The sequence below is a fragment of the Arvicola amphibius genome, chromosome X (assembly GCF_903992535.2).
Source record: "Arvicola amphibius chromosome X, mArvAmp1.2, whole genome shotgun sequence".
Taxonomy (NCBI): domain Eukaryota; kingdom Metazoa; phylum Chordata; class Mammalia; order Rodentia; family Cricetidae; genus Arvicola; species Arvicola amphibius.
The window spans coordinates 61,081,284-61,108,165 of NC_052065.1; the positions used below are offsets into that span (position 1 = coordinate 61,081,284).

General features: G+C 42.9%; 2 protein-coding genes across 2 annotated transcripts in view; both read left to right on the plus strand.

The window, feature by feature from the left end:
• Window positions 1–26,882, plus strand: part of LOC119804292 — a 59,706-nt gene that overhangs the window by 20,433 nt on the left and 12,391 nt on the right. The window lies entirely within an intron of this gene.
• On the plus strand, window positions 1,784–12,189 carry LOC119805191 (doublesex- and mab-3-related transcription factor C1-like). The gene is made up of 7 exons (XM_038317090.1): window positions 1,784–1,806; window positions 8,298–8,455; window positions 8,868–8,926; window positions 9,234–9,373; window positions 10,672–10,732; window positions 10,915–11,062; window positions 12,053–12,189. The coding sequence occupies exons 1-7, from the start codon at window positions 1,784–1,786 to the stop codon at window positions 12,160–12,162; spliced, it is 699 nt and encodes a 232-aa protein (XP_038173018.1). The 3' UTR covers window positions 12,163–12,189.

The window sequence follows — 26,882 nt, forward strand, 5'->3', positions numbered from 1 at the left end:
CTCCTTCTCTCATCAAGGAAGGACTCACCCTTCTCAGCAAGGAAGGACAATGGTCTCTCACAGCTGGTCCTGGTCAAGCATTTTTTCACTCCATTAGTTTGAAGCATACAGGAGACTGACATTTGAAAGGGGAGGGGTATTTGTGTTTTTCTGTGTCCTATTTATGTCTGCCTGTAGCAAAAATGCATTTTATAGGTCAGTAAAACTGCCTAAGGGTAAAGATGAGTTATTTTTCATCCTCACTTGCAGCCTTGCCCTGGGATAAATGTTTCAGTACCTTTCAGGGTCTCCCTAGGAAGACAAGAAACCCTCATAACGTGGAGAGTGACCTTGTGTAGTAGAGACAAACAAGGCTGTTTTTTTGGCCCCTGTCTTGTCCTGACGAGCTGTGGGTGCCTGGGTAGTGTTTGTGAGCACAATGTCTAAAGCCCTTTTAAGGACTCCACAGATTCTTTGTGTATGCGTCCCTCCCCCATAATCTCTGCTCAAGACCTCTCAGCTATGAAGTCTGCAGAGACTACAAGGGGAGAGGCCTGCAAGACACCTCTCCTGGATATATGGAAGTATGTGCGTCAGAGCTGCCATCTGTGAAAAAGAAACAGTTGTGAGTGAGACTGCTTTGCAACAAAGATGGGGGCAAGTATCTTTGCCTCAGAGGGGAACGTGATGTCCTTGGAGAACTCAGAAATACACTTGCTCTCCCCTCCAAGATATCCCACCCCCATCACCAAGACATCGTCCCCAGCACATCTTAAGTTAATGTCAGTACTAACTATGAATAAAACATAACGAAGCCTAAACATTGGAAAGCATGCAGGCCTTTATTTCAACCGCACTGAACAAGATTCTCAGGAGGGCAAGGGCCTGGGCAGCAGAAGGCCATGGCCCCGAGTCTCAGATCCCAGTGGACTCAGCCTATTTTTGTCCGGGGGCCTCTCCTGAGAAGGAATCAGAGAGACAAGTGGACCCTCAGAAGCCATGTGGGAATGGAGGAGGGCTGGGGTGCGCTCTAGGGGAGAGGGAGGGAGTGAGTGATTGCAGCTTGAGTGGTGAGAGGCAGGCTGGCTCAGAGCCCTCACCTGAAGGACTTGGACACACATGCCAGGGCTCTCTGGAACTGACCCTTCCACGGCCTTCTCGGAGGAGCAGCCTTCCCAGTTCCTCTTGGGCCATTGGATGAATTATCCATATTGTGAGCAAAGACAATACCTTCCTGGAAGTATTATGGGTTTCTCACAGTCTGAAAAGGAGAGTTGAGACCTCATGCTTGCGGTCCCCCAGGACTGCTGTCCGTTACCCCATGTGGGCACTGTGATGTGTATCTGCACTATTGGTTGAGGTGATGAGGATGGAGAAGTTGGGAGCCCTGTCCTGACCAAACGCCTGTACCCCTAGAGGATGTTCCAGAGCACGTGAATGTGAAACTCACCTGCCCAGGAGGTGGGAAGAAGGGAAAGAATATCATCTTCCTAGAGAGTGACGCCCCACTCAGGACATTTATCCACAGTTCTGCTGAGGTCCCCACTGTGCTGGCTGTGGAACTGAGACCTGTCCCCTGCATAGCCCTAATTCCTGTCCCTCCATGGCCCTAAACTCCATTGCTCCTGCCCATGGTTCCTCCCTGCTTCAGTTCAGTACATTGTGCTCAACCAGTAGATACATTTCTGCTGCATGGCCTGAGTCCTACATCCCTCCCCCAGAACATTCTGTTCTTTCCTCTGCATTTCACCTTCACTCTGGCCAGCTCAGCAGCCTGAATGAAGTTCTGCACGCTGAACTGAAAATGCAGAGGTCTTCGGGTACACGGTGAGTTCCCCGTTTGTGGGGTCTCCATGGACAAAAGTGCTCACGAGCGCTGTCTGTGGTCCTCCCGTTTACTTAGGACAGTGAGGTTTCTCATAGCGCTCCCTAGGTGCACAATCCAAACCATTAATAAAATTCCAGAAAAATGTCTGGGCATGGCACTCTGAGGCCTGAAGGCCTGGACCCTACTACTTCTCTCTGAAACGTTTGCTCTGTGCAGGTTACCCGCATATCTGAGCGTCTGCTTTCTGGTGAATGATGGAAATTATTTGGGGGCCTGGAGAGTGTGTACAATGTGCAGAACAGTTGTCAGGTCATAGGGTTTAAAGTTTAGCAGTTTACTCTTAGAATCGTGATTCAGTTTGGGTTATGTCTTGCAATCTGTTTGAGCCATCGATCTTTGTTTGCTTTTTCCCCCTTCAGGGCATCCACTTTTTCTGTGGCATTTCCTAATAGAATTACCGTGGAGCCTTTGTAGTGCTGTCTGTGGCCTGCCTCTGATCTCACTGGTGTGTGTGTCCTGTCCTAAGGTGACTCCGTGCTGTAGTGCTTACCTCTGTGTTGGAGCATGACAGTGAAATTCTGCGGTTCAGACATTCTCCATCTTTGTCCTCTTCCAAATGTCATTGGCCCTTTTGTGTTGTAAGCACTGCTATAGAACTTTGAGAGATAACTTTTCCTTTTCTTGATGACTAGTGAGAGTGGAATCCTTTGGAGTGCTTTGAACAGTGAGCATAGCATACTTTATTTAATTTCCTTTAGCAAGATTTTAATAGTTTTCTCTAAACAAATGTTCCAGTGCTTGTGCCAGCAATTTCTTAACAGATATTTTGTTTATTTTAATGTTATAGTCATTTTTAAAAATTCTCTTTTCGTGTATTTGTAGTTTATTGGTGTTTTCGTACTAAGTTATCTTCTAGCTTTGCCAAAGCCATGTCTAACAACCAGCTGATGACTTTTCCTGGGGTATGGAAATATATTTTAAAAATATTCTTTGAAAATTTCACACAGTAATCACATTCTTTCCCATCCTCCCCTCCTCCCAATTGCCCCTCCCTCAGGGTTCCCCCTTTTCATTTTCAATCTACGTGCCTCTGTCTACATGTTGTGCCTGACTGAACCAGCTATGGCTTAAAGAATGATGCTGTGTGCATGTATTGAGGATCGGGAGTAACATTCTGCCACATTTCTAAAATATTGACAGGAAATTTCTGTCTTTTCGTTATCACGTGTTTTCTGTCACAATACAACCTAGACCACATATCAAAGTAGGAGTGAGAGCATTTGAAGGAAGAAGGGAAAGCCAAGGGAGCGAAAAGAGGGTAATAGAGAAAAATAAAGATAGGTGTATATATGTTGGCATGTGAGGAATCAACCTTCCACTGTTAATGGGATAAGGGTGTGTATGCAGGACCTGAAAGTACAAGGGATCCTTTCTATGTGCATCAAGGGGACTCAATGGACAGGGAACAGCAGAGGGTAATGGGGGTCAATGTGAGCAAAGTAGAATATACCATTGTGAAAATGTCATAAGGCCCATTATTTCGTGTGAAATCATAAAAATGAATAGAAGAGTATTTAGCATTTCACCATGAAGCATTTCCTGTAGGATTTGTTTTTTGCTCTTTGTTTCTTTACAGATAGGTATTATCGAATTGAGAATATTCCCCTATGTTCCTAAATTAGCATACCTTCTTATTTGGTTTTTCTATCACTGGAATTTTCACATTATCATATCCCCTTTCTGGCACACATCTTAGTGACTGCTCTTCTCTTATCCCACTAATACAGTAAAATTCATTCATGGATTTCTTTTCCTGTCCTTTCTTTTCATATACAGCCTTACTCTGTAGAAGACGAAGTTCTGGAATTCACAAGGTAGCCTAGTCTGGCCTCCAACCTATGGTATTCCACTTGCTACAGCTTCCTTTGTGCTAATTATATTACAGGGATGCATTAGCAGGCTAGCTTTATTTGTCATATTTAAGTGTCCAACTACGGACTGGAGCGATGGCTCCGTAGTTATGGGCACTTGGTACTCCAGCAGAGAATCTGGGTTCAATGCCCAGAACCCACATAGTGGCTCAGAACCACCTGGAACTCCACTTCCAGGGAATCTGATGCCCTCAGCTGACCTCTGAGGACACCAGGCAAATGGTGTATATACATACAGGCAGGTAGAATATGCACACACATATAAATAAATAAATCCAAGAAAAATTAATAGTAAAATGGTCTTGCATTCCTAGAGTAAATTGTGCTTGTTAATGAATGTTTTTTCATACACTGATTCAAACTGCTAACATTTCATGGAGGTTTGCATCTATGTTCATGAGAAATACTTGTATGTAATACTTCTTGTGCTGCTTTATATTTTTAATAATTTTATTAATTCTTTGAGAATTTCATATAATATGTTTTGATCACATTTACCCTCAACTCCTCCCCTTAACTCTTCCCAAACCCACTCCTACCTTGCTAACTTCTTACCTTTTATTTTGTTAGGTTTTATATATATATATATATATATATATATATATATATATATATATGTGTGTGTGTGTGTGTGTGTGTGTGTGTGTGTGTATGTATATATGTATATATGTATGTATGTATATGGGGCCTTTTGCATGTGTCTGCTGGTGCCCAAGAAGGCCAGAAGAGGACATTGGATCCCCTGTAGCTGGAGTTAGAGATTGTGAACAATTTTCTGTTGTGAATGCTGGGATTTGAACTTGGGTCTTCTACAAAAGCAGTACACAGTCGTAACTGCTGAGCCATCTCTCTAGTACTATCTTTTTGTTTGTTTGTTTGTTTGTTTTCATAGCCCATTGGCTCCAATTTGTGTTCTCCCAATACTCTGGGGATAGGGCCATCTACTCGAGCTTGGTCACCTTGCCAGTAGCCACACCCTTAAAAGAAATCCCGATTCTTCCTTCCCCAGAAGCCACCAACTGTCCATAACACCTCAGTTACAGGTGGGCGCTCGTGAACCTCTTCCTGCTTCATAGTCGAATGTTGACTTCCTTTTGTGCAGATCTTGTGTGGGCAGACACAGCTGCTGTGAGTTCGTGAACGCAGCAGTCCTGGCGTGTCCTGATGCCATTATTTCATTCTTGTCCTCCTCCACCCCTGAGTCTTATGTTTCCTCCCCTTCTTCCAGGGATAGCTGTGGGGCTGTGTATGACATAGATGTCCCATTTGTGACTTAGCATCCCATAATCACTAGTTCTCTACACCGTGAATGGTTACAGGTTTCTTAGCTAATCACCATTCACTGTTCAAAGACAGACACTTCACTGACAGGGTCTGGGAGATACACTAATCTATGGGTTGAAATATACAAATTTAAAGTCCTGCTATGTCAATTCAGTAAAATAATCTTAGTAGATTTACCTTGGGACCTTGGAGCTCCCCAACCATGGATTCTTGGCCAGATTTGCAGGCCTTAAATCCAACCAGAAAGCACTTTCTCCCCATAACACGTTTTCACTATTGTACCCAGGGACATATATTGCCATGGTGGTCATTTCTGCAGTTCACAAGGTTCACAGCTAGGCAAGAATATTGAGGAGATCTTTCTCTCAGCAGCCTGCATAGTACCTTCTAGTATTGTAAACGCTAGCTAGCAGAAAGGAAGCGTCCAGGGCTGCCGCCCATCTCACTACAAGTGTTCTGGGATTTCTCTTGCAGGACACCTCATCAGGCCTTTCTCTGGGCCCAGGGGGATCAAACTCAGGTTGTCAGGCTTGTATGGCAAGCATGTTTACTTGATGACCCATCTCCTGAGCCCAAATTTTAAAAGTTAAAAGCGTATTTAAATTAGTACTACTAGTACCAGGTCAAAGGGCAGTTTTCATCTGGGAAATAAACGTGGGACTTCAGGCTTGCTCAACAAGTTCTTTTACCCTCTGAGCTATCCTGATGGCCCCCTTTAGCATAAAAGTAATGATAACTTCATAAAATGAACGGAGAAGGACCCCCTGTTTTATTTTCTGAAAATGTTCTTGATGGAGGAGGGTCATCTGTCTATGTGTTACTTTCATTGGTTAATAAAGAAACTGCCTTGGCCCTTTAATACGACAGAAAATTAGGTAGGCGGAGGAGACAGAACAGTATTGTGGGAGAAAGAAAGCAGAGTGAGGCAGATGTCTCAGGCAGATGCCATGCCTCTCCTCTCCGAGACAGATGCAGGTTAAGATCTCTCCTGGTAAGCCACCACCTCATGGTGCTACACAGATTACTAAATATGGGTTAAAGCAAGATGTGAGAATTAGCCAATAAAAGGCTGAAACTAATGGGCCAGGCAGTATTTAAATGAATACAGTTTCTGTGTAATTATTTCGGGTAAAGCTAGCCGGGTGGCAGAAAGCAGCCTGCTGCTCCCATCACTACACGTTCTTGTCATATCGCTCATTTTTTCTGAAATATCACATATTATTCCCAAGTGAAAGCATTGGGAGCAAGGTTTGCATTATGAGTATATTTTCAATTCTGACCTCCATTTTTAAAAACTTAAAACATTTAAACGATTTGTCTTGTATTTATGTGTATGGATGACTTGCCTGCTTGTATATCTGTGTAACATGTGCATGTGGTCCTCATGGAGGCCAGAAGAGGACATTGGATCCCCTGGAACATGAGTTAACACAGGGTTGTGAGCCACCATGTGGGTGCTGGAATTGAACCTGTGACCTCTGAAAGAGCAGCAAGTATTCTTAACAGCTGGGCCCAACTCTCCTGCCCTTTTAAAAATTTTATGGCACCTTTTACTTTAAAGAGGTGTTTAGAAACAACTATCATTTAATTATACACCTAACCGTAAGTCTTGTTATTTAGTTTAGTTTTCCCCACCTAGCTCTACTCTGCCCTATCAGGCCAAGCCAGTTTCCTTTATTAACCAATGGTATTCACAGCATACAGAAGGGAATTCCACATCAAGTAGTTTGGCTACATCATTTTCATCCCTATACTTCTCTACCCCCAACTCCTCTCATGTCCACTTCACTCTCGCTCAAGTTTATGACCGCTTACTCTTTTTAGCAGTATTGTTTTTTCAAAAACAAGCTATCTTTTTTCTTTTAGATACCAATCCCAGTTCCCAATCCGTCCCTTTCTTCCATTCCCTCCACTTTACCACCTACTGCACACCCCAACTTCTCAGAGGGTGCAGGGCCCATTGCTTTTGGGAAGGTCCAAGGACCTCACTTTATCTAGGCTGAGCAAGGTATCCATCCAAAGAGAATGGGCTCCCAAAAAGCCAGTACAAGCAGTAGGGATAAATCCTGGTGCCACTGTCAGGGCCCCTCTGTCTTCCCCAGTCATACAGCTGTCACCCACATTCAGAGGGTCTAGTTTGGTCGTATGCTGGTTCCTTCCCTATCTGGCTGGAGTTGGTGAGCTCCCATTATCTGAGGTAAACTGTTTCAGTGGGTGTCCCCATCGTGGTCTTGACCTCTTTGCTCATATTTCACTTTGCCATTTGTATGCTTTAAAGAAATGTCTATTTCTGTCCTTTGCTTACATCTCATGTAGGTTTTGTACTGTTGAATGATACCTTTTTTATTGAGATGTTGTCTCCCTAGTTATCCCAGAATGGTATGAAACTTGTGATCCTCCTGCCTCACCCTCTTGAGTAGCCTAATGTGGTTCCTTATGAGAAGCAAGAGGACAGTCAGTGTAAAGGAGGATCCAGGTGGTACTCAAGATTAAGGTTAAGTGTGCAAACAACCTTAATGAAAAGCTAAGGGAAATGAGGCATTCATGAGACTACTGTCTGAGAGCATGGGACATAAAATCCCAGGCCGGAAGTGAATGAATGAAGGCCATGAGGAAGACAATTAATGATGCGACAGAATGGAGTGTAGTGATTGGTGAAGATGCAGGACTGTCTGGCCTGAAAACAGATTGTGAGGAGAGAAGATAAACAAAAAAAAAAACCATTATCAGGTTGAACGTCTGTGGGACTGTGAAGAGCTTCGTACATGTGGGACATTGGGAAGGGGGACTATGTAAGAAGGCCTAGGTGAAAATTGAGAAAGCCTTAGGGAAATGAGGAAGTGAAAGCTTACTCCAGCAGTGAGCACAATAGAGAGCAATGTCCCAGTTACTGAAGATGTAGTTTCCTAAGGACAGAGTAAGTAACCTGGAGATGGGGGATCCAGGTGCTACTCTGACCTCCACTCCTGACCCTAAAGCCATGCAACACAAACTCAACCTGCTGTACCCTGCTCCTTTTCTGACTCCACATGTAACAGTGGGCATGAGACTGTAGCTCCCTGGGGGAAAGAATTTGGCTTCAGAAGGCCTATAGGCCACTGGTACAACTTCTACAACCACTGCATCCCTACCCAAATCAGGGATAAAAGCATTTCTGCCTCTTCCAGGCTGCAAATGTCACAGGGCACCGCCTTCTTGTGAGTGTCATGTCTGGCAAGGTAAGGATCAGGCCTTTTCCACATTGCTAACTTTGGTCCTTCAATCCTTCACTTTAGGGAACAGCATGGGCCCTTGCCTGCTGTGAGTGCCTCAAAGAAAGAGCAGAAGACAAGGCTGAAGAGACACCTGGATCAAGGACTGATAAAGAATATGGCTGTTGCTCCTAAATTCTACAAGCATGGCAAGAAGCTGGCTGGTGTAGCCGAAAGCCGCAGTGAGTGTCTTGGTTAGCAAAGGAACCTGAATTTAGGTGGAGAGAACATCATTAATTCTGTCAGCATCCCTGTCTTGATATTGCAGTGGGACTCTTGGTAATCACTCATCAAACCAATGTTAGGAATTAAATGCTTTGGAGAAATGTCCACATCCCTTGCTTATATTTTATGTAGGTAGACTTTTGTTGCTGTGTGGTAAGTTTGTTACTTTGAAACACTGTCTTGCTACTTAGCCCAAAGTGTTTTCCTGTCCCTCCTGCATCAGGCTCCACAGTGGCCATTCACTAGTAGAAGAAAGGAACCCCAGAGTTGGGAAAGATTCATAGTTTGCCAAAGCCTCCAAATGGGGCCGGAATACTTGGAAGGATGGTGTCAGCGAGGCTTATGTAAGCTGTGCCTGGTGTTTTGCAGATGGGCAGGAGAGCGCTGTGCACAGGAGTGAGGCCATGTCCCACAAAGTTCCGCAGGAGGTAAGGAGACTCTGGTGGTATGAGAGGTGCTTCCAGAAGCTCCCTCCGTGACCCCTTGTACTGTGTCCTAATGTCATGTGTTCCATCCCCACATCAGCCGTGATTTACCATGTGAGCTCAGGTTTAACTGCATCTTCCTGGATTTTAGTGTGAACTGAAAATTAAAATTAAAGGTAAGCCTCGATGATCTTCAAGGGCTTCAAGTTCTGACATTCTGAGTTGCTATAATCATCCGACAACATGTTCATCTCTTCTTGTTTTCATGGTAGGCCGGGTACCCCAATTCCTACTATTGTCTCTACTCCAGCAGGGAAGTTCTCAGGGAACACATATGCCTAGCCAGCAGAGAGAATGGGCAATTCTGCCCAATGTTCCAGTGACCTTGGAGCAGCAACCAGTGATTTCTTTTTCCTGGGCACCTCGTAATCCATCTTTCAGGCCCCAAAGGTGAGTTGAATATGGCCCTAAAGCCAGCTGTATCTATATTACTCCATGTTAAGCACTGTGGTTGGAGCCATGGGAGATAGGCAAATGGGAAAAAAGAATGAGGAGAAGGAAGAAGAAATGTAATAGGAGAAGAAGAGGTGTGGAGGAGGAGGAGGCATCACCTCAGAACGAGGAGTTAAGAGAGGGCACTTGGCCTTGAGAATTCCTAATCTTGAGGGTTTCAATAGTGATTTCATCTTTCCAAGTCTATGTTTTCCAGTAGCCACTCTGGGAAAACAGGCTACGTTTATAACATTAACAAGAAAAGTAGAAGGTGTACCACACAGTAAGCCCTCAATAAGCCTGGGCTGTTGCTCCATATCACAACAGATGGATGTGAGAGAAGATTTGGTTGGAATTTGGGGTCATGATGGGGAGTGCCATAGAGGCCTAAAGGAATGGTAAAGGCAATAGAGAAGTCTTCCTAGAGAAAGGTCTGGCTTGTCCTTCATTGTGGGTTTCCCCCTCTCATTAGCATCTCAGTGGGGGAGCAGAGAGGGAGTCAGAGTCACAGAGCTTCCAGGGAAACAGACTCCTTCCAGAGACCAGCATCAAAGTGCAGATCTGGTTCAATGTGTATGTTCACGGGCATATATGCATACATTACCCAATCAGCTAAGGTCATACTGAGTTACTGTCCAGTGAGTTCAAATGGCATGCAGCCCACGTCATGTGAGGGTATATAGGGGCAGTATGTCCAGGCAGTGTGTCTGCAGACAAAGGGCAGGAAGCAGTCGTCGCCCTGGGCTTTGATGCCTAATTAGAGGGTCTCCAGTTAGGTGGGACTCCATTATGAGTCATCTAGAGTTCCAGAGACTCAAGTCTGCTCATACAGCCACAGGAGGTCTTAGCATTTTTCATGGTCCTTGTCTTTTAGTAACACCATTTGAACAGAAACTGACTCATCACTTCATAACTACTGGGGACTGGGCAAAATGGAAGCAAGAGCCAGTATCTGAAAAAGGAGGGTCTCACATCTTTCTGGCTGCTTTGCAGATAAGAGCATAGTCTCTTTGGGTTCTTTGACATCTTCATTGCAGCACGGGAAGAAAGATCTGATAGAAATTAGCATGCCAAGAAAAATATAGAAGTTTTAAAAGGAAACAGGCCAAGAAGGTGGCTGGCTGAAAAGGACAAACATTTTGGAGTTGTTCAGATTTCCCCAGCCTGGTTTGAAACCCCCTGGTCCGCCAAGTGTTCCAGTAGTAGGTTTCCACCAGAGGGTTTCATCCCCTGGCCTCTCCTCTCCTTGTTTCTAGATTTTCAAGTGTGACCCTGCAACCCAGTGCTCCCCCTGGCCCTCTTCTTCTGCAGCCACAGGTCCTGGCAAAGTAGTGGGGTCCAGGTCCCTGGGAGGGAATGAGCTTAGTGAATGGGAAGAGCAAAACAGCCTAGGGTGGGGGTGGGTGCTGGAGGGAACTGGGCACTTAAAGGGGCACCTGTGTTACTGGGAGGAGGTGTGGTTTCCCAGATGCCATTATCTGACGCCATTTCCTTTGCAGGTCCCTAATGCCACCAAGCAGGATTCTGTTGTTGCTGTCTTAGAGTGGCAGAGGAAGCTGGAGGCTGCCGAGGCTCTGTTGGCCCTGAAAAACTCTTCTCAGGGTCCTCGTGATTCCGCCTCTCTGCCACGTCATGGCAGCATGCCAGGTAGCTTTTTATCTTCAAGATGGAGCATGGGGTAGGGAGATCTGGGAAACTGGAAGGGTTGTGGTGAACTGGTTGTGGTAATCTGTGGAAACCTGGATTTTGGACCTCTTGGGTCAGACAATTCAGATGCTCAGTCCGACGTTGAGAGATTCTGAGTGAATCCCCAGTTCTTAAGTGTTTTTGCTCAACTGCAAATGGCCAGGACCTGAAGTAAAAACAAAACCACCAGCACCACGGCAACAACAAAAGACCCCTGTAGACTGAGCCCCTGTCCAAGGTGGCCAAGTCTTATTGGAGTTCGAGGGCATGTCAGGGAAGGAATAGAACAAGGTGTAATAACTAGCAGCCCATGGCAATATCTTCAGTCCACTGGAGACCGAGGAAGACTGGGAGGACATGCATGGAGGATAAGGGTCTACAATGGAACGAGATCATGCTGATGTCTTCAAGGCATTTCCCTTGTAGATTCAGGGCGTGGATGCTTTCCAGTTGCAATGTTTCCCATCATGCTTCCTGCTCCATGCGATCACTGCTCAGAGGAAAATGGCATAGTTGGGGAGGCTGGACGGGAAGGCTGAGCCCCGATGAGAAGCCTAAACAAAAACCTTGATGAAGTGTGTTAGTGGGAAGCCACTTTGGGTGGTGGACATCCAAGAACAAAGGACAGTGAAGGAAGCTGGAGACCCAGCTTCTCACAGAGGTCTGGCAGAGTGGGTGAGGCAGGCTGGGTCAGAAAATATGGGGGAGGGGTGTGAGGAGACAGCACTTCTCGGATATGGGGAGAATCATATCTGAAGACCTCAGGATTGACAAAAGTAATGGTGACCCTGACTGAGAAACGGTAGAGCCAAGATCAGAGATATGGGGGGGGGGGGTGTTTGTTTCTGGTTTCAGAGACAAATCATAGATTGGGTGGGGCACCATAGTGTGAGGGCTTGATTCATGGAGACATATATGTAATCTGACTCTGGCTTTTCTTTTTGTTTTTAGGTGATGATGGAGAGGGAGGACCGCAGCCTCCTAGTTCCCACCTGCCACCAAAGCCTGCCAGCTCTGTCTCACTTTCTGGACATCTGGAGTGCATGTCCTACTTGACCTGAGAGCCCGGAGTAGGAGGCCTCTCTAGAGCACTGCCTGTGTGGTATCCTGTTTCATGTCTAAAATGACTAACATTTGTAAATTTTTTTTATTTTTGAAGCAAGTTCTCATGTAGACAGCCTGGCCTTGGATTCAGTATATAGTTGACAATGTCTTTGAATTCCCAATCCTTCTGCCTCCACCTCCCAAGTGCTGGGATTACAGGCATGTACCACCATGCCTGCCTTTTAAAAATTATTATTTTAAGTGTTAAAGAGTTTTATAAACTTTCAGGCCCTTTTTATGATGTAGGGAGTCTACATGACTCAAGATCGATGTTGTACTATATCCATTATTTCTCTGGAATAATTGTTTTTTATGCTTCTTAGGAAAGCAGGATTTTGTGTTCTAATGTGATCGATCAATGGGATTCTGAGTGGGTTTGCATGTCAGTGTTTTCATTTGTCCTGTGATTGTATATGCACTGGCACACTCCTGTTTGTAATCATCCATGTGGAATCCTGAAGATTTGTCACTGTGTCTAGACATATGTGTGTGTGAACAAATAATAATAAACATGTTGTAGGCACTGAAATTACGAGCTCCTTTTAAACAGTGTCAGACAAATATCACAGAGGATTGTTTACCTTCACCAAGCCCCAACTGAACAAACACTTTATCTTTTTAAATTAATGATTGGTTGAAAAGTTCAAAACTTGATGCAGCAGACATCAGTCACAGGACTTTCCCCAAAATGGCCACTGTAATTCATTACCCAGGGTAACACATCGGGTAATTGATAGGAATTATAGGAACATTTTTAAAGCCTGAATATTCTGATGTTCCAAACACAAGCACTGGAGGCCTCACCAGGCAGACAGCTAGCTAAGTGAACATAACTTGATCTGGACTTTTTTTTTTATTAAAAATTTCCATCTCCTCCCCTCCTCCTCCCCCTTCCCTTCTCTCCCCTCCACCCATACTGTCATTCCCTCCCTCGCCAGGACAAAGAGCCATCAGGGTTCCCTACACTATGTTAAGTTCAAGGTCCTCTCAACTCCCCCCTGGTCCAGGAAGGTGAGCAACCAAACTGACAAGTCTCACACAGAGCATGTTCATGCCTTAGAGTCCAAGCCCATCGCCATTGTCCTTGGCTCTTAGTCAGCCTCCACCGTCAGCCACATTCAGGGAGTCCAGTTTGGTCTCATGTTCCATCAGTCCCGTTCCAACTGGACTTGGTGATCTCCCGTTAGTTCTGTCCCACCGTCTCAGTGGGTAGGTGTACCCCTCATGGTCCTGACTTTCTTGCTCATGTTCTCCCCGCTTCTGCTCCTCATCAGGACCTTGGGAGCTAAGTCCGGTGCTCCAATGTGGGGCTCTGTCTCTGTCTCCATCCATCGCCAGGTGAAGGTTCTGTGGTGATATGCAAGATATTCATCAGTATGGCTATAGGATCTGGCCATTTCCGGCTCCCTCTCCTCAGCTGTCCAAGGAACTAGCTGGGGGCATCTCCCTGGATACCAGGGAACCCCTCTAGAGTCAAGTCTCTTAACAAACCTAAGATGGTTCCCTTAATTAAGATATATGCTTCCCTGATCCCATATCCACCCTTCCTATATCCCAAGCATCCCATTCCCCCAAGCTCTCCGCATCCTCCCCTTCAGGCTTTTCTCTCCCCATCTCCCTTTGCCCCCAACCCACCCCACCCCTAAGTTCCCAATTTTTGCCTGGCAATCTAGTCTAATTCCAATATCCAGGAAGATAACTGTATGTTTTTATTTGGGTTCACCTTCTTATTATCTTCTATAGGATCACGAATTATAGGCTCGATGTCCTTTATTTATGGCTAGAAACCGATTATGAGTGAGTACATCCCATGTTAACCTTTTGAGTCTGGGTTACCTCACTTAGAATAGTGTTTTCTATTTCCATCCATTTGCATGCAAAATTCAAGAGGTCATTGTTTTTTATCGCTGAGTAGTATTCTAATATGTATATATTCCACAGTTTCTTCATCCATTCTTCCACGGAAGGGCATCTAGGTTGTTTCAAGGTTCTGGATATTACAAATAATGCTGCTATGAACATAGTGGGACAAATGCTTTTATAGTATGATTGGGCATCTCTTGGGTAAATTCCCAAGAGTGGAATTGCTGGGTCCTGGGGTAGGTTGATCCCGAATTTCCTGAGAAACCGCCACACTGCTTTCCAAAGTGGTTGCACAAGTGTACATTCCCACCAGCAATGGATGAGTGTACCCCTTACCCCACAACCTCTCCAGCAAAGGCTATCATTGGTGTTTTTGATTTTAGCCAATCTGACAGGTGTAAGGTGGTATCTCAAAGTTGTTTTGGTTTGCATTTCCCTGATTGCTAAGGAGGTTGAGCATGACCTTAAGTGTCTTTTGGCCATTTGAACTTCTTCTGTTGAGAATTCTCTGTTCAGTTCAGAGCCCCATTTTTTAAATGGGTTCATTAGCATTTTAAAGTCTAGTCTCTTGAGTTCCTTATATATTTTGGAGATCAAACCTTTGTCAGTTGCAGGGTTGGTGAAGATCTTTTCCCAGTCAGTAGGCTGCCTTTGTGTCTTAGTGACAGTGTCCTTTGCTTTACAGAAGCTGCTCAGCTTCAGGAGGTCCCATTTATTCAATGTTGCCCTTAATGTCTGTGCTGCTGGGGTTATACGTAGGAAACAGTCTCCTGTGCCCAAATGTTGTAGAGTACTTCCCACTTTATCCTCTATAAGGCTCAGTATGTTCAGATTAATATTGAGATCTTTAATCCATTTGGACTTGGGTTTTGTGCATGGTGATAGATATGGATCTACTTTCATTCTTCTACAGGTTGACATCCAGTTATGCCAGCACCAATTGTTGAAGATGCCCTCTTTCTTCTATTGTGTACTTTTGGCTCCTTTATCAAAAATCAGGTGTTCATAGGTTTGTGGGTTAAGATCTGGGTCTTCTATTCAATTCCATTGGTCGACTTCTCTGTTTTTATGCCAATACCAAGCTGTTTTCAATACTGTAGCTCTGTAATAGAGTTTGAAGTCAGGGATGGTAATGCCTCCAGATGTTCCTTTATTGTATAAGATTGTTTTGGCTATCCTGGGTTTCTTGTTTTTCCATATAAAGTTGTTTATTGTCCTTTCAAGATCTGTGAAGAATTTTGTTGGGATCTTGATGGGGATTGCATTGAATCTTTAGAGTGCTTTTAGAATTGCCATTTTTCGTATGTTGATCCTCCCAATCCACGAGCAAGGGAGATCCTTCCATTTTCTGGTATCCTCTTCAATTTCTTTCTTCAACGACTTAAAGTTCTTGTCAAATAAATCCTTCAGTTCCTTGGTTAGAGTCACCCCAAGATATTTTATGCTATTTGTGGCTATCGTGAAAGGTGATGCTTCTCTGATTTCCCTCTCTGCTTCCTTATCCTTTGTGTATAGGAGGGCAACTGATTTTTTGGAGTTGTTCTTGTATCCTGCCACGTTACTGAAGGAGTTTATCAGATGTAGGAGTTCTTTGGTGGAGTTTTTAGGGTCGCTTATGTACACTATCATATCATCTGCAAATAACGAAAGTTTAACTTCTTCTTTTCCAATCTGAATCCCCTTGATCTCCTTTTGCTGTCTTATTGCTATTGCTAGAACTTCAGGCACTATATTGAAGAGATAAGGAGAGAGTGGACAGCCTTGTCGTGTTCCTGAATTTAGTGGGATGGCCTTGAGTTTCTCTCCATTTAATTTGATGTTAGCTGTCGGCTTGCTGTAAATAGCCTTTATTATATTTAGGAATGACCTTTGTATCCTTAATCTCTCCAAGATCTTTATCATAAAGGGGTGTTGAATTTTATCAAATGCTTTTTTGGCATCTAATGAGATGATCATATGGCATTTTTCCTTCAGTTTATTTATATGATGGATTACATTGAAAGATTTTCGTATGTTGAACCAGCCCTGCATCTCTGGGATGAAGCCTGCTTGATTATAGTGGATAATTTTTTAATGTGTTCTTGGCTTCGGTTTGTCAGTATTTTATTGAGAATTTTTGCATCAATGTTCATGAGTGAGATTGGCCTGTAATTCTCTTTCTTGTTTGAGTCTTTGTGTGGTTTAGATATCAAGGTAACTGTAGCTTCATAAAATGTATTTGGCCATGACTCTTCTGTTTCTACATTATGAAATACCTTAAGGATTATAGGTATTAGGTCTTTTTGGAAGTTCTGGTAGAATTCTGCATTGAAACCATCTGGTTCTGGGCTTTTTTTGGTAGGGAGGTTTCTGATAACAGTTTCTATTTCTTCATGACTAACAGGACTATTTAGATTGTTCACCTGGTCCTGGTGTAACTTTGGTATATGGTACTTATCTTAAAAAATGTCCATTTCTCTTTTTATTTTCCAATTTTGTGGCATAAAGGCTTTTGTAGTAAGATCTAATGATTCTATGAATTTCCTCTGTGTCTGTGGTTATGTCCCCCTTTTCATTTCTGATCTTATTAATTTGTGTGTTCTCTCTCTGCCGTTTGATTAGTTTGGATAGAGGTTTGTCAATCTTCTTGATTTTCTCCAAGAACCAGCTTTTTGTTTCATTGATTCTTTGGATTGTTTTCTGTGTTTCTATTTTGTTGATTTCTGCCCTCTGATTATTTCCAGTCTTCTACTCCTGCTAGGTGAGTCTGCTTTTTTTCTTTTCTAGAGCTTTTAGGTGAGCTGTTAAGTCACCAATGAGTGCTTTCTCCGTTTTCTTTAAGTGGGCACTTAGTGCTATGAACTTTCCTCTTAGCACTGCTTTCATTGTGTCCCATAGGTTTGAGTATGTTGTGTCTTTGTTTTCATTAAATTCAAGAAAGACTTTAATTTCTTTCTTATTTCTTCCTTGACCCAGGTGTGGTTCAGTAGTTGACTGTTCAGTTTCCATGAGTTTGTAGGCTTTCTGGGGGTAGCATTGTTGTTGAATTCTAATTTTAATCCATGGTGATCCGATAAGACACAGGTGGTTACTAATATTTTTTTGTAACTGTGGAAGTTTGCTTTGTTACCAAGTATATGGTCAATTTTCGAAAAGGTTCCATGAGCCACAGAGAAGAAGGTATATTCTTTCCTATTTGGGTGGAATGTTCTATAGATGTCTGTTAAGTCCATTTGTTTCATTACCTCCATTAATTCTCTTATTTCTGTTAGGTTTCTGTCTGATTGACCTGTCCATTGGTGAGAGAGGAGTGTTGAAGTCTCCTACTATTAGTATGTGTGGTTTGATGGCTGCCTTGAGTTCTAGAAGTGTTTCTTTTACATAAGTGGGTGCTTTTATATTAGGGGCATAGATATTCAGGATTGAGACTTCATTCTGAAGGATTTTTCCTGTTATGAATATAAAGTGTCCCTTTCCATCTCTTCTGATTGATTTTAGTTTGAAGTCAACTTTGTTAGAAATTAGTATGGCCACACGCGCTTGTTTCTTAGGTCCGTTTGCTTGATAAACCTTTTCCCAACCCTTTACTCTGAGTAGATGTCTGTCTTTGTGGTTGAGGTGTGTTTCTTGTAAACAGCAGAATGTTGGATCCTGTTTTCGTATCCAATCTCTTAGCCTGTGCCTTTTTATAGGTGAATTGAGTCCATTGATATTAAGTGATATTAATGACCAGTGGTTGTTAACTCCCGTCGTCATTTTTGTTTTGTTTTATTTATTTTTTTTGGTAGAAGAGATTGTGTTTCTCCCTTCTCTGAGATGTGCTGGTGAAGGGTCACTAGATGTCTGAGTTGTTGTGGGCATTGTTGGATTCCTTGGTTTGTGATTTTCCTTCTATTACTTTCTGTAAGGCTGGATTTGTGGCTACATATTGTTTCAATTTGTTTTTATCCTGGAAAATTTTGTTTTCTCCATTTATAGTGAATGAAAGCTTGGCTGGGTGTAGTCGTCTGTGCTTGCATCCATGGTCTCTTAGTTTCTGCATTACATCTATCCAGGACCTTCTGGTTTTCATGGTTTCCATAGAGAAGTCAGGTGTAAGTCTGATAGCTTTACCTTTATAAGTTACTTGACCTTTTTCCTTACAGCTCTTAATATTCTTTCTTTATTCTGTATGTTTTGTGTTTTGATTATTATATGGCGAGGGGATTTTTTTTTTTTGATCCAGTCTATTCGGTGTTCTGTATGCTTCTTGAATCGTCATAGGAATATCTTTCTTTACATTTGGAAAGTTTTCTTCTATAATTTTATTAAATATATTTTCTGGACTGTTGAGCTGTACTTCTTCTCCTTCTTCTACCCCTATTATTCTTAGGTTTGGTCTTTTTATTGTGTCCCATATTTCCTGAATGTTTTGTGATGAGAATTTGTTTGATTTGCTGATTTCTTTGATCAGTGCATTTATTTTCTCTATGTTATCTTCAGAATCTGAGATTCTTTCTTCTATCTCTTGTATTCTGTTGGTTATGCTTGTTACTGTAGTCTCTGTTCGTTTACCTAGATTTTCCATATCCAGCTGGCCCTTGGTTTGTGTGTTCTTCCTTGCCTCCATTTCAGTTTTCAAGTCTTGCACTGTTTCCATTATCTGTTTGATTGTTTTTCCTTGGTTTCCTAGGATATCATTTACGGATTTACTCAATTCTTCAAACTTTTTGTTATTCTTCTCATCCATTTCTTTTTTTTTTTTTTTTGGTTTTTTCGAGACAGGGTTTCTCTGTAGCTTTGGAGCCTGTCCTGGAACTAGCTCTTGTAGACCAGGCTGGTCTCGAACTCACAGAGATCCGCCTGCCTCTGCCTCCCAAGTGCTGGGATTAAAGGCGTGCGCCACCACCGCCCGGCCTCATCCATTTCTTTAAGGGATTTTTTCACCTCCTTTTTAAGGGCCTCTATCACTTTCAAAAAGTCAAGGTTTTCTACTTCTTCTTGATTGAGGTGTACAAATCCTCCTGTTGTAAGATTGCTGGGTTATGGTGATTTCATGTTGTTTTCAGATTGTTGGAGGAATTCTTGCATTGGTGCCTGCCCATCTCTTCTTTGGAATGCTCTTCTATGGATCTTCTTTTACTGCGTCAGGTGTCCTTGCTTGCCTACCGGATATATCTTTTGGTGCTGTCATCAGTTGTCCTTGCTTGCCAAGGATCTCGCAGACAAAGGGCCTACCTTGCTGCAGGAAGGCTAATGAAACAAAGAAACTCCTGCCCGCCGGTTGCACTCCCTATCCGGTCCCAGCGCCCTGATCAGGCTGAGCTGGAGATTTTATGAACCCGAAGAGGGGAGGAAGAAGGGAGGCTTTTTCTGGATGCAAGCTGGGTGGGGTAGGAAGAGAAAGGCAGTAGCCAGGGAAAGTAGCCCCAGCCGGAAGACCAGTAAGTGTAGGGTGTTCTTGATCTGGACTTTTTATTGTTCCTTCCTTTCTTCCTTCCTTCCTTCCTTCCTTCCTTCCTTCCTTCCTTCCTTCCTTCCTTCCTTCCTTCCTTCCTTCCTTCCTTTTTTCCTTCCTTTGTCCCTGTCTCATTTAAAAAATCAAGGTCTCAGTATGCAGTGCAGACTGGCCTTGAATTCACTGTGTACCTGAGATTTGCCTATAAAGACCTTGTGGTGATTTTCCTGCCTCAGACGCTCAAGTGTTAATATTGCAGTTCACTTCTCCATGCCTGGCTTCCTGCTTCTGTTTTCAATGACACGTGTTTGATGATGATGCTATCTAATCACCACAATTCCTTTGTCTTCAGAGCCTCTGAAGAGTCAGGATTCTTATATTCTCCATCTGATAGCAGAGGAACAAACATGTAAAATCAATGAGGATTCACAGAATTAATCTGGACTGAAGCTCATCTCCTACCCCCTTTCTTCCCATGATCCCCCACTTCATTATCCTCCAGTGACAGATGACTGTGTCCCTGTGGTCCTGCAGTAGGGTTTTGTCCAAGCCTTGGCTTGGTTCCACAATTGAGTTGGGGGAATATATAAGGGGGAGATAAGTTTTTGTTGAAGGATGTGGCACAAGGAGAGGGAAGACAAAAGAAAACATACAATACACATGTGAGGAAGGAAAGAAACTCATTATTTGGGCCCTTTCATTGTTGTGAGGCCTACTGCCTTTCCTTCAGGGTTTGCAGAGCTGACACTCTCCCCTCCATTGTTTTATAATGAAAGGGTCTCTATCTGGCATAGCTCAGTTCTCTTTGCATATCTGTGCAAATGTTCAGTGTTAAGCTTTTCGGTATGTCTCCCTTTGCATGTACTGTCACAGTTCAGAGTCTAAAAGCACTTTGACTCTCGTATACTATATGGCATAATTGGTTAGGTCTGAACATACCCATCATTGCAGAGCATCTCTAGAGTGGGTCAATTTGAACAAGAAGTGTTAACGTAAAAGAAGATATGCTATTATGCAAGCCAAGCACAGGCTTTCTAGGGGGAGGGGTGTTTAAGGGGAATTCTCTAGGTTGTCTTATTTGCTGATTACACGGTACCAATATGTCAGTGAACTCCCAAGTTGGAGATACTTTTTTCAGACTAGTACTTTAAGTTACCACGTGAACATGGTCAGTAGTGAGATATTAATAATAATTAGAGATTAGTGAATTTGGTTGCACATTTCTTCATTTACAGTACAATGAACGTGGTGAGGTTATACAGTTTTTATTATAGCAATTGCCAGTATTTAGGAATGGGTCTCAAGTGCCTGAAAATTTAGCAGTTAGCTGTTATGATCCAGGAGAGCCGCCCCAGCAACCCACCTCTTTCCATCTTTCCCAGGAAGACTATTCAAAGTAGATCCAGTTAACACTGTATTGCCATAAAGGTGAAGGACAGATCAGAGCCTTTGGAAAGCAGTATTTTAATAACAAAAGGGTTTTGGAAATGTTTAGCAGAGTGAAACGTCAAAATCATGTATGTTGAAATGCACATTAGTGTACAGAGCCAAATATTGCTATGTGATTAGTTACAATCAAAATAAACATCCTCATTTTAGACTGGTTTAGAACTACATCAGGATTGAAGTATAACGAGCACAGTAACTCACTAAACCTCCCTACTATCTTTGTGAGATGAGACGCTACTGTTCTTGTGACACACAGTGGTATTGATATAGTTTGTAGTTTCTGTAAATCTGCTAACAATTCCTGCCTGTCCTCCAACTGACAAGATCAATTTCACATTGTTTCTAAATAGACGAAGACTTAAAAGTGTGTGTTTAGTGAAAGTGAGGAGCATAAAACAAACCGAGGTATGTAGCAGCAAATTATGTGGATTAAAACTACATCGCACACAACAGTGCACATTTCCTAAAACATAAATTGTAACATGAAGAGGCCAGGCCTGCTTGTTTGGGTTTCTGTCCTGCCCGGTACCCCACAGCTGGCAAGCCCCAAAGAAATAACACAGAGATCTCTATAAGTTACAAAGCTGATTGGCCCATTAGCTCTAGCCTCTTACTGGCTCTCAGATCTTGATTAACCCATTTTTCTGATCTATGTTAGCCATGTGGCTCAGTACATTTTTTTCAGTGGGGCAGATCACATCCTGCTGCTTCAGTGGTTTGGGCAGGAGTGGGAGGAATCAACTTCTTCCTTCCCAGAATTCTCCTGTTCTCATTACATCGTTTCTACTTCTTGTCTTGTTTTCCCACCTTTACTTCCTGCCTGGCCAATCAGCGTTTATTTAAAACATGATTGACAGATTACAGACAATTCTCCTGCACCAATAAATGGTACCAGAGACAAGAAATCCCCGAGACACTTGCACAGCCCTGAGTGGAGAATGACAATGTGAATAAAAGGAGATCAATGAGTAGCTAGAGAGAGAACCCTTGCGGAGATGCAGAAACTACTGCAGCAAATCAAGTATTGGCTTCAGTACAATTCTCAAGCCACGGGATCTAAGAAAAAAGGCAACAGTAAAATTCTGAATTGGACTTCTTCATCCAGAATCGGTAGATCAGGTAATTCAGATCATCTATCCCAGTGAAGTAACCCATACAAGAAGACACTGACATTGCTTGAATTGCCAAACAGATGACGAGAACCCCAAGTCTAAGATCTTGCAGAGGCAAAGTCAGATGTCAATCTCATATTAGGTATTGGATGTTTTCCTAGTAGAAAACATAAAGCTGAATGTCTGGTAGAGCTTCCTGTGCTGTTTTGAGGAAACAAAACAAAGAAATGTTCCCAAGCCTGCCGAGAATGACAGCCTATGCTGTACTGTACAGCAGGGAGCAGGGAGGGGCATGGCCCAGTCACTGGAGCAGCACTGGGATCTCAGTGGATCTTAAAAATTTACCCTCTGAGACATTAAGATGTTTGTGGGGAGGGACTTATATATTTTGTAGTTTCTGTAAATCTGCTAGTAGCTTCCCTAAACCTGTAATAGGCAGCAGCTGAACAGCTCTTCTGGGAGGACTGAAAAAGCAAACAAAAACTTTAGTACCCTTTACAAGTGAGTTCTAATTTCTTCTGCTACTACTCATTCAAGAACTTATGCATTTGACACCTTTGAAAAATCTATAAAATAAATTCTCACTGCAAATTAAAAAATACGATTTGTAAAAAATTTAACTTACCCAGGTCTGAGACAGTCTTGCAAACATAAAGATGTGTTGAGAAAAACTAGAATTAATAACAGCTGTGTTTTTCATTACCTAAAAGATATGCCTTTAGGTCAAAAGCATGAGATGCTCATGATGAATAGATGATGCACAAAGTATCTGCTAAACTGGTAAAAAGCAAGTCCATCAGTTCTTCAGGTTTGTTCTGTAGCTCATTTCCTTTCATACTCATGTCTAGGTGAATTACCTAGCTACACGAAGGTGGAGATGCTAACCTAGAATTTCTTTTTTTTTTCTCTCATGGTTTATTTTTTTATATTTAAAAATTTCCATCTCCTTCCCTTCTCCTACCCCCTCCCTCCCCTCCTCTTCCCCCTTCCCTCCCCTCCTTCTCCCCCTTCCCTCCCCTCCCCTCCACCCATACCTCCCCTCCCTCCCTCTCAATAACCCAGAATTTCTTAAGCTTCCTTTTCCTCTCCATTATTGTCATCTCCAGACTCTTTGTGATTGTCCAGTCATGGTCTGGAACCCCAATGTATATCCCGTCTCATTGGTCTTTCTCGTTGTCTTGAACCCTTTTTTTGTCAGCATCTTCCACTCACCAAAGGGCTGGAATCCCATGGTTGATACTCTCATGAGGTCAACACACGCAGTAAATGTGAGCCTTTGTCTAAGGCGGGGATGATGTTGGGCCTGTTCTCTTGTTATTTTCTTCACTTGTTTATCCAGTAATTTTGCAGGTGATGGTGTGGAGTCACAGATGGTTGAGGGGTGCCCTGTTGGTGCTGGGAACTAAACTAGGTCTTCTTGAAGAGCAGCAAGTGTTCTAAATCTCTGACCAATCTATCCTGTGCCTCCTGTGATCCTCTTCTGTGTTGCTTATGGGATGCCATCTGGACACCTCTTCCTGTAATGCTGACCATGGCACAAAGAGTATAGGAAGCAAAGAGGGATGGAGGAGCCTGGGCATTTCTTGTTGAACCCTTGTTATTCATGGTTGAGATCATGATGCTTGAAACCGATTGTGGTAAGTGGAGCTTCTTACGCTTTGGTAAGATAAGCAAATAGTGTTGGTAGAAGTGCCCAGGGACCTCAGGGGTCTGCTCTGTGCCCCTGGTACTGATCTATAAGTAATTTTCAAAAGAGATTTTCTAGTCTACAGTTCAGTGTTACTGTGAAGAGCACATAGTGAAGCAAACTGGATCCTTTAATCTAGGTAGAAAGGGTATGGGTACAAAGACAAATAAAGCTGCCAAGGATAGCCTTTAATAGCCCACTTCCCTCAACTAGACCTTAACACTTTCTCTACCTCCCAATAGACCATTGAAGTATTGCCTTAGTTTCTTTTTCCCTGTTGCTGTGATAAAATAGCCTGATCAAATATATTCAAGGGAGAAAAAGATTTATATCAGCCCAGAGCTAAAGACACAGTCCATCACAGCAGAAAGTCAAAACAGCAGGAGCTTGAGACAGTTGGCCACACCACATCCATAATTAGGAATCATAATGAGATGACTGTTGGTTATTTCCTTTGTTGTGGGATATCCATCAGAGAAGACTGCTCAGACTTGAGTTTAAGCCAACAGTAAGTCTATTTAGCTGGCCAGCGACTACACTGGGTGTGTGGGATCCCAGTGTAGCACTGTGCCTTTCTCAGGGTGAGCTTTTAAGCACAAAAACCATGTTCTTGGTTGACATACTTTAGTTAACAACTGTTGTAGGAGGTCCTTCTGTCTTTCTGTTGTTTTTATAGGTTAATAGAGAAACTGCTTTGGGCCTGTTGATTGGGCAGAACTTGGGTAGGTGGAGAAGACAGAACTGAATTCTGGGAGGGAGAAAGCAGTGTGAGGAGAGATGCCATGAATCCGCAGGAGACAGACGCTGGGAATTTTACCCAGTAAACCACTGTCACATGGCGATACACAGTTAATAGAAATGAGTTAAATTGATATGTAAGAATTAGCCACTATGAAACTAGAGCTAATGGGTCAAGCAGTGTTTTAATGAATACAGTATCTGTGTGGTTATTTTGGGGCTAAGCTAGGCAGGTGGCCAGGATGAACAAGCAGGCCCTCTCCTTCCAACAAAGAACAGTTAGCCAAAACAGAACTACAGAAACTGAAAAACAACATTGATGTATTTTGAGACTTGCCCAGAACTATGTATGGACTTTGGTGGGTTAGGTCTTTGTTTTAGTTTTGGCGGGTGGTGATGTCTTCAGGCTGAGGTTTGCATCCTGAATGGCACTTCCATCATGGAGTCAGCTGTTTTAAGATCCCAGAGCCTACTAGGTTCTGGGATCCCTGCCACACCTGTCTTTCATTTATACAATCCAGAGTGCTAGACAGGGAAAGGTGCTGCCCTGAGTTGGCAGAACTTCCTATGTCTATTAACACAATCAAGATAATCCCTCACAGGCATGGCCAGAGGCCATTTCTTGAGTGACTCTAGATTGTGTCAAGTTGATAGCAATGGCTATCACAGGTATGAATAATAATAATCATAGTAAAAATCAACATAACAACCATCATATAATAAACATAATAATAATAAACAATCCATTCATGAGGTCAGAGACCTGACAAGTCATTCACCTCTCAAGTGTTCTAGCTCTGAATCCACCTGCCTTCAGGACCAAGCCTTCATTCAGTACATGAGATTTTGGCAGACATTTAAAAGGTCCAAACTGTCACATTTCTCTATTACTCTTTTGAATTACTATATAGGAGTTTGTCTCACAGGGGCAATTAATAAATTAACTTAGAACAATTTAGATCAGGTTAATGGAAATTAAATTTTAATATTATACATAAATTAAACCTTGTAAAGCATTAGACCAGTGGTTCTCAAGCTTCCTAATGCCACTTATAGTTTGTCATGCTGTGGTGACTCCCAACCATACAATTATTTTATTGCTACTTCATAAATGTAATTTTGCTACTGTTATGACTCATAATGTAAATATCTGATATGTAGGATATTTGATATGTGACCCCCAAGGGGCTCGAGACCTGCAAGAGAACCAGTGCTCTAAAGGAACAAAACTAATAGAATTAGTCTGTATTAATAAGAGATTTATCGACTTGGTTTCCACAGTTCCATCTGGGATAGTCTAACAATGGCTGCCTTTATACTAGAGAGGCTGAGAACTGCTACCTGTTTATTTCATGAGCCTAGGCACCTGTGAGGTCTATTCTTGGTTGTCAACTTGACTATAACTAGAATGAACTATAATCCAGAAATAGAGGGCACAACTGTGATCTAGATCTCAAGGCTGGAAGATATAGGTCTTTAATCTAGACCTTGAGGCAAAGAGGCATGCCTTTAGTCTAGGCCACACCTTCTGCTGGAAGCTTATATAAAGACAATGGAAGAAGGAAGGGTTCATTCTTTGAACCCTTGCCCTCACCTCCGTCAGCACATCCATTCCTTCTTTGGGATCCAGCGGACCAGAAGAGATACCCAGCCTTCTGGGACTGAGCAGCTACTAGATTCTTGGACTTTCTGTTCATAAATAGCTATTGTTGAATTGCAGCCTGTATATGTACGTACACACACACACACACACACACACACACACACACACACACACAGTCATTTCATAATACTGTGACTCTAGGGAAGTCCGACTAATACAGTAGCTGACCAGTAGATGATGCTGAAGGCCTGGAGGGCTGCTGGAGATTCAGTGGTTATCAGTCTGTTTTGTAAAGCAGAAGAAACTGGGTTCTTTTATCAGTTAAGGATGAAGAGATTAGTGTCAGCAGCAACAATGTCAGTACTAGCAACTACTGAAAGGACACACAGATGGAGTGGCATGAACTTGCTGGATACACAAAGGCGAGCACTCAAAAAGCCAAAGCTTTCCCCTTCTTTATAACTGGACTTTGTCATCCAGTAGAAGGCGATGCCCACATTCAAGTGGGTTTTCCCATTTAAAGTACCCTAATGGAGAAAATCCCTCAGAGGCTTATTTCATGGGTGATTACAGATCTTCTCAGGTTGACAATAGAGACCACCATTCACATATACAACCATCATAGATTACACACACACACACACACACACACACACACACACACACAGGACTGCAAACCACAGTACATTCCTGCATTTCCATAGTCTTTTGTCAGTGCTACTAACATTACTTTTAGTGTCACTTTAATTACTTGTTTCATGGAGACTTGAATTAATGCCTGTTGTTGTAGAGACTATACTTCTGTTTCC

Bases quoted from the DNA above. Each gene is read 5' to 3' on its own strand.
- LOC119805191 (XM_038317090.1), top strand. From the start codon at position 1,784: ATGCAGAGGTCTTCGGGTACACG. The intron at 9,374-10,671 runs GTGAGTTGAATA...CCTTGTTTCTAG, and splicing joins CCATCTTTCAGGCCCCAAAG to ATTTTCAAGTGTGACCCTGC. The intron at 11,063-12,052 runs GTAGCTTTTTAT...TTTTGTTTTTAG, and splicing joins ACGTCATGGCAGCATGCCAG to GTGATGATGGAGAGGGAGGA.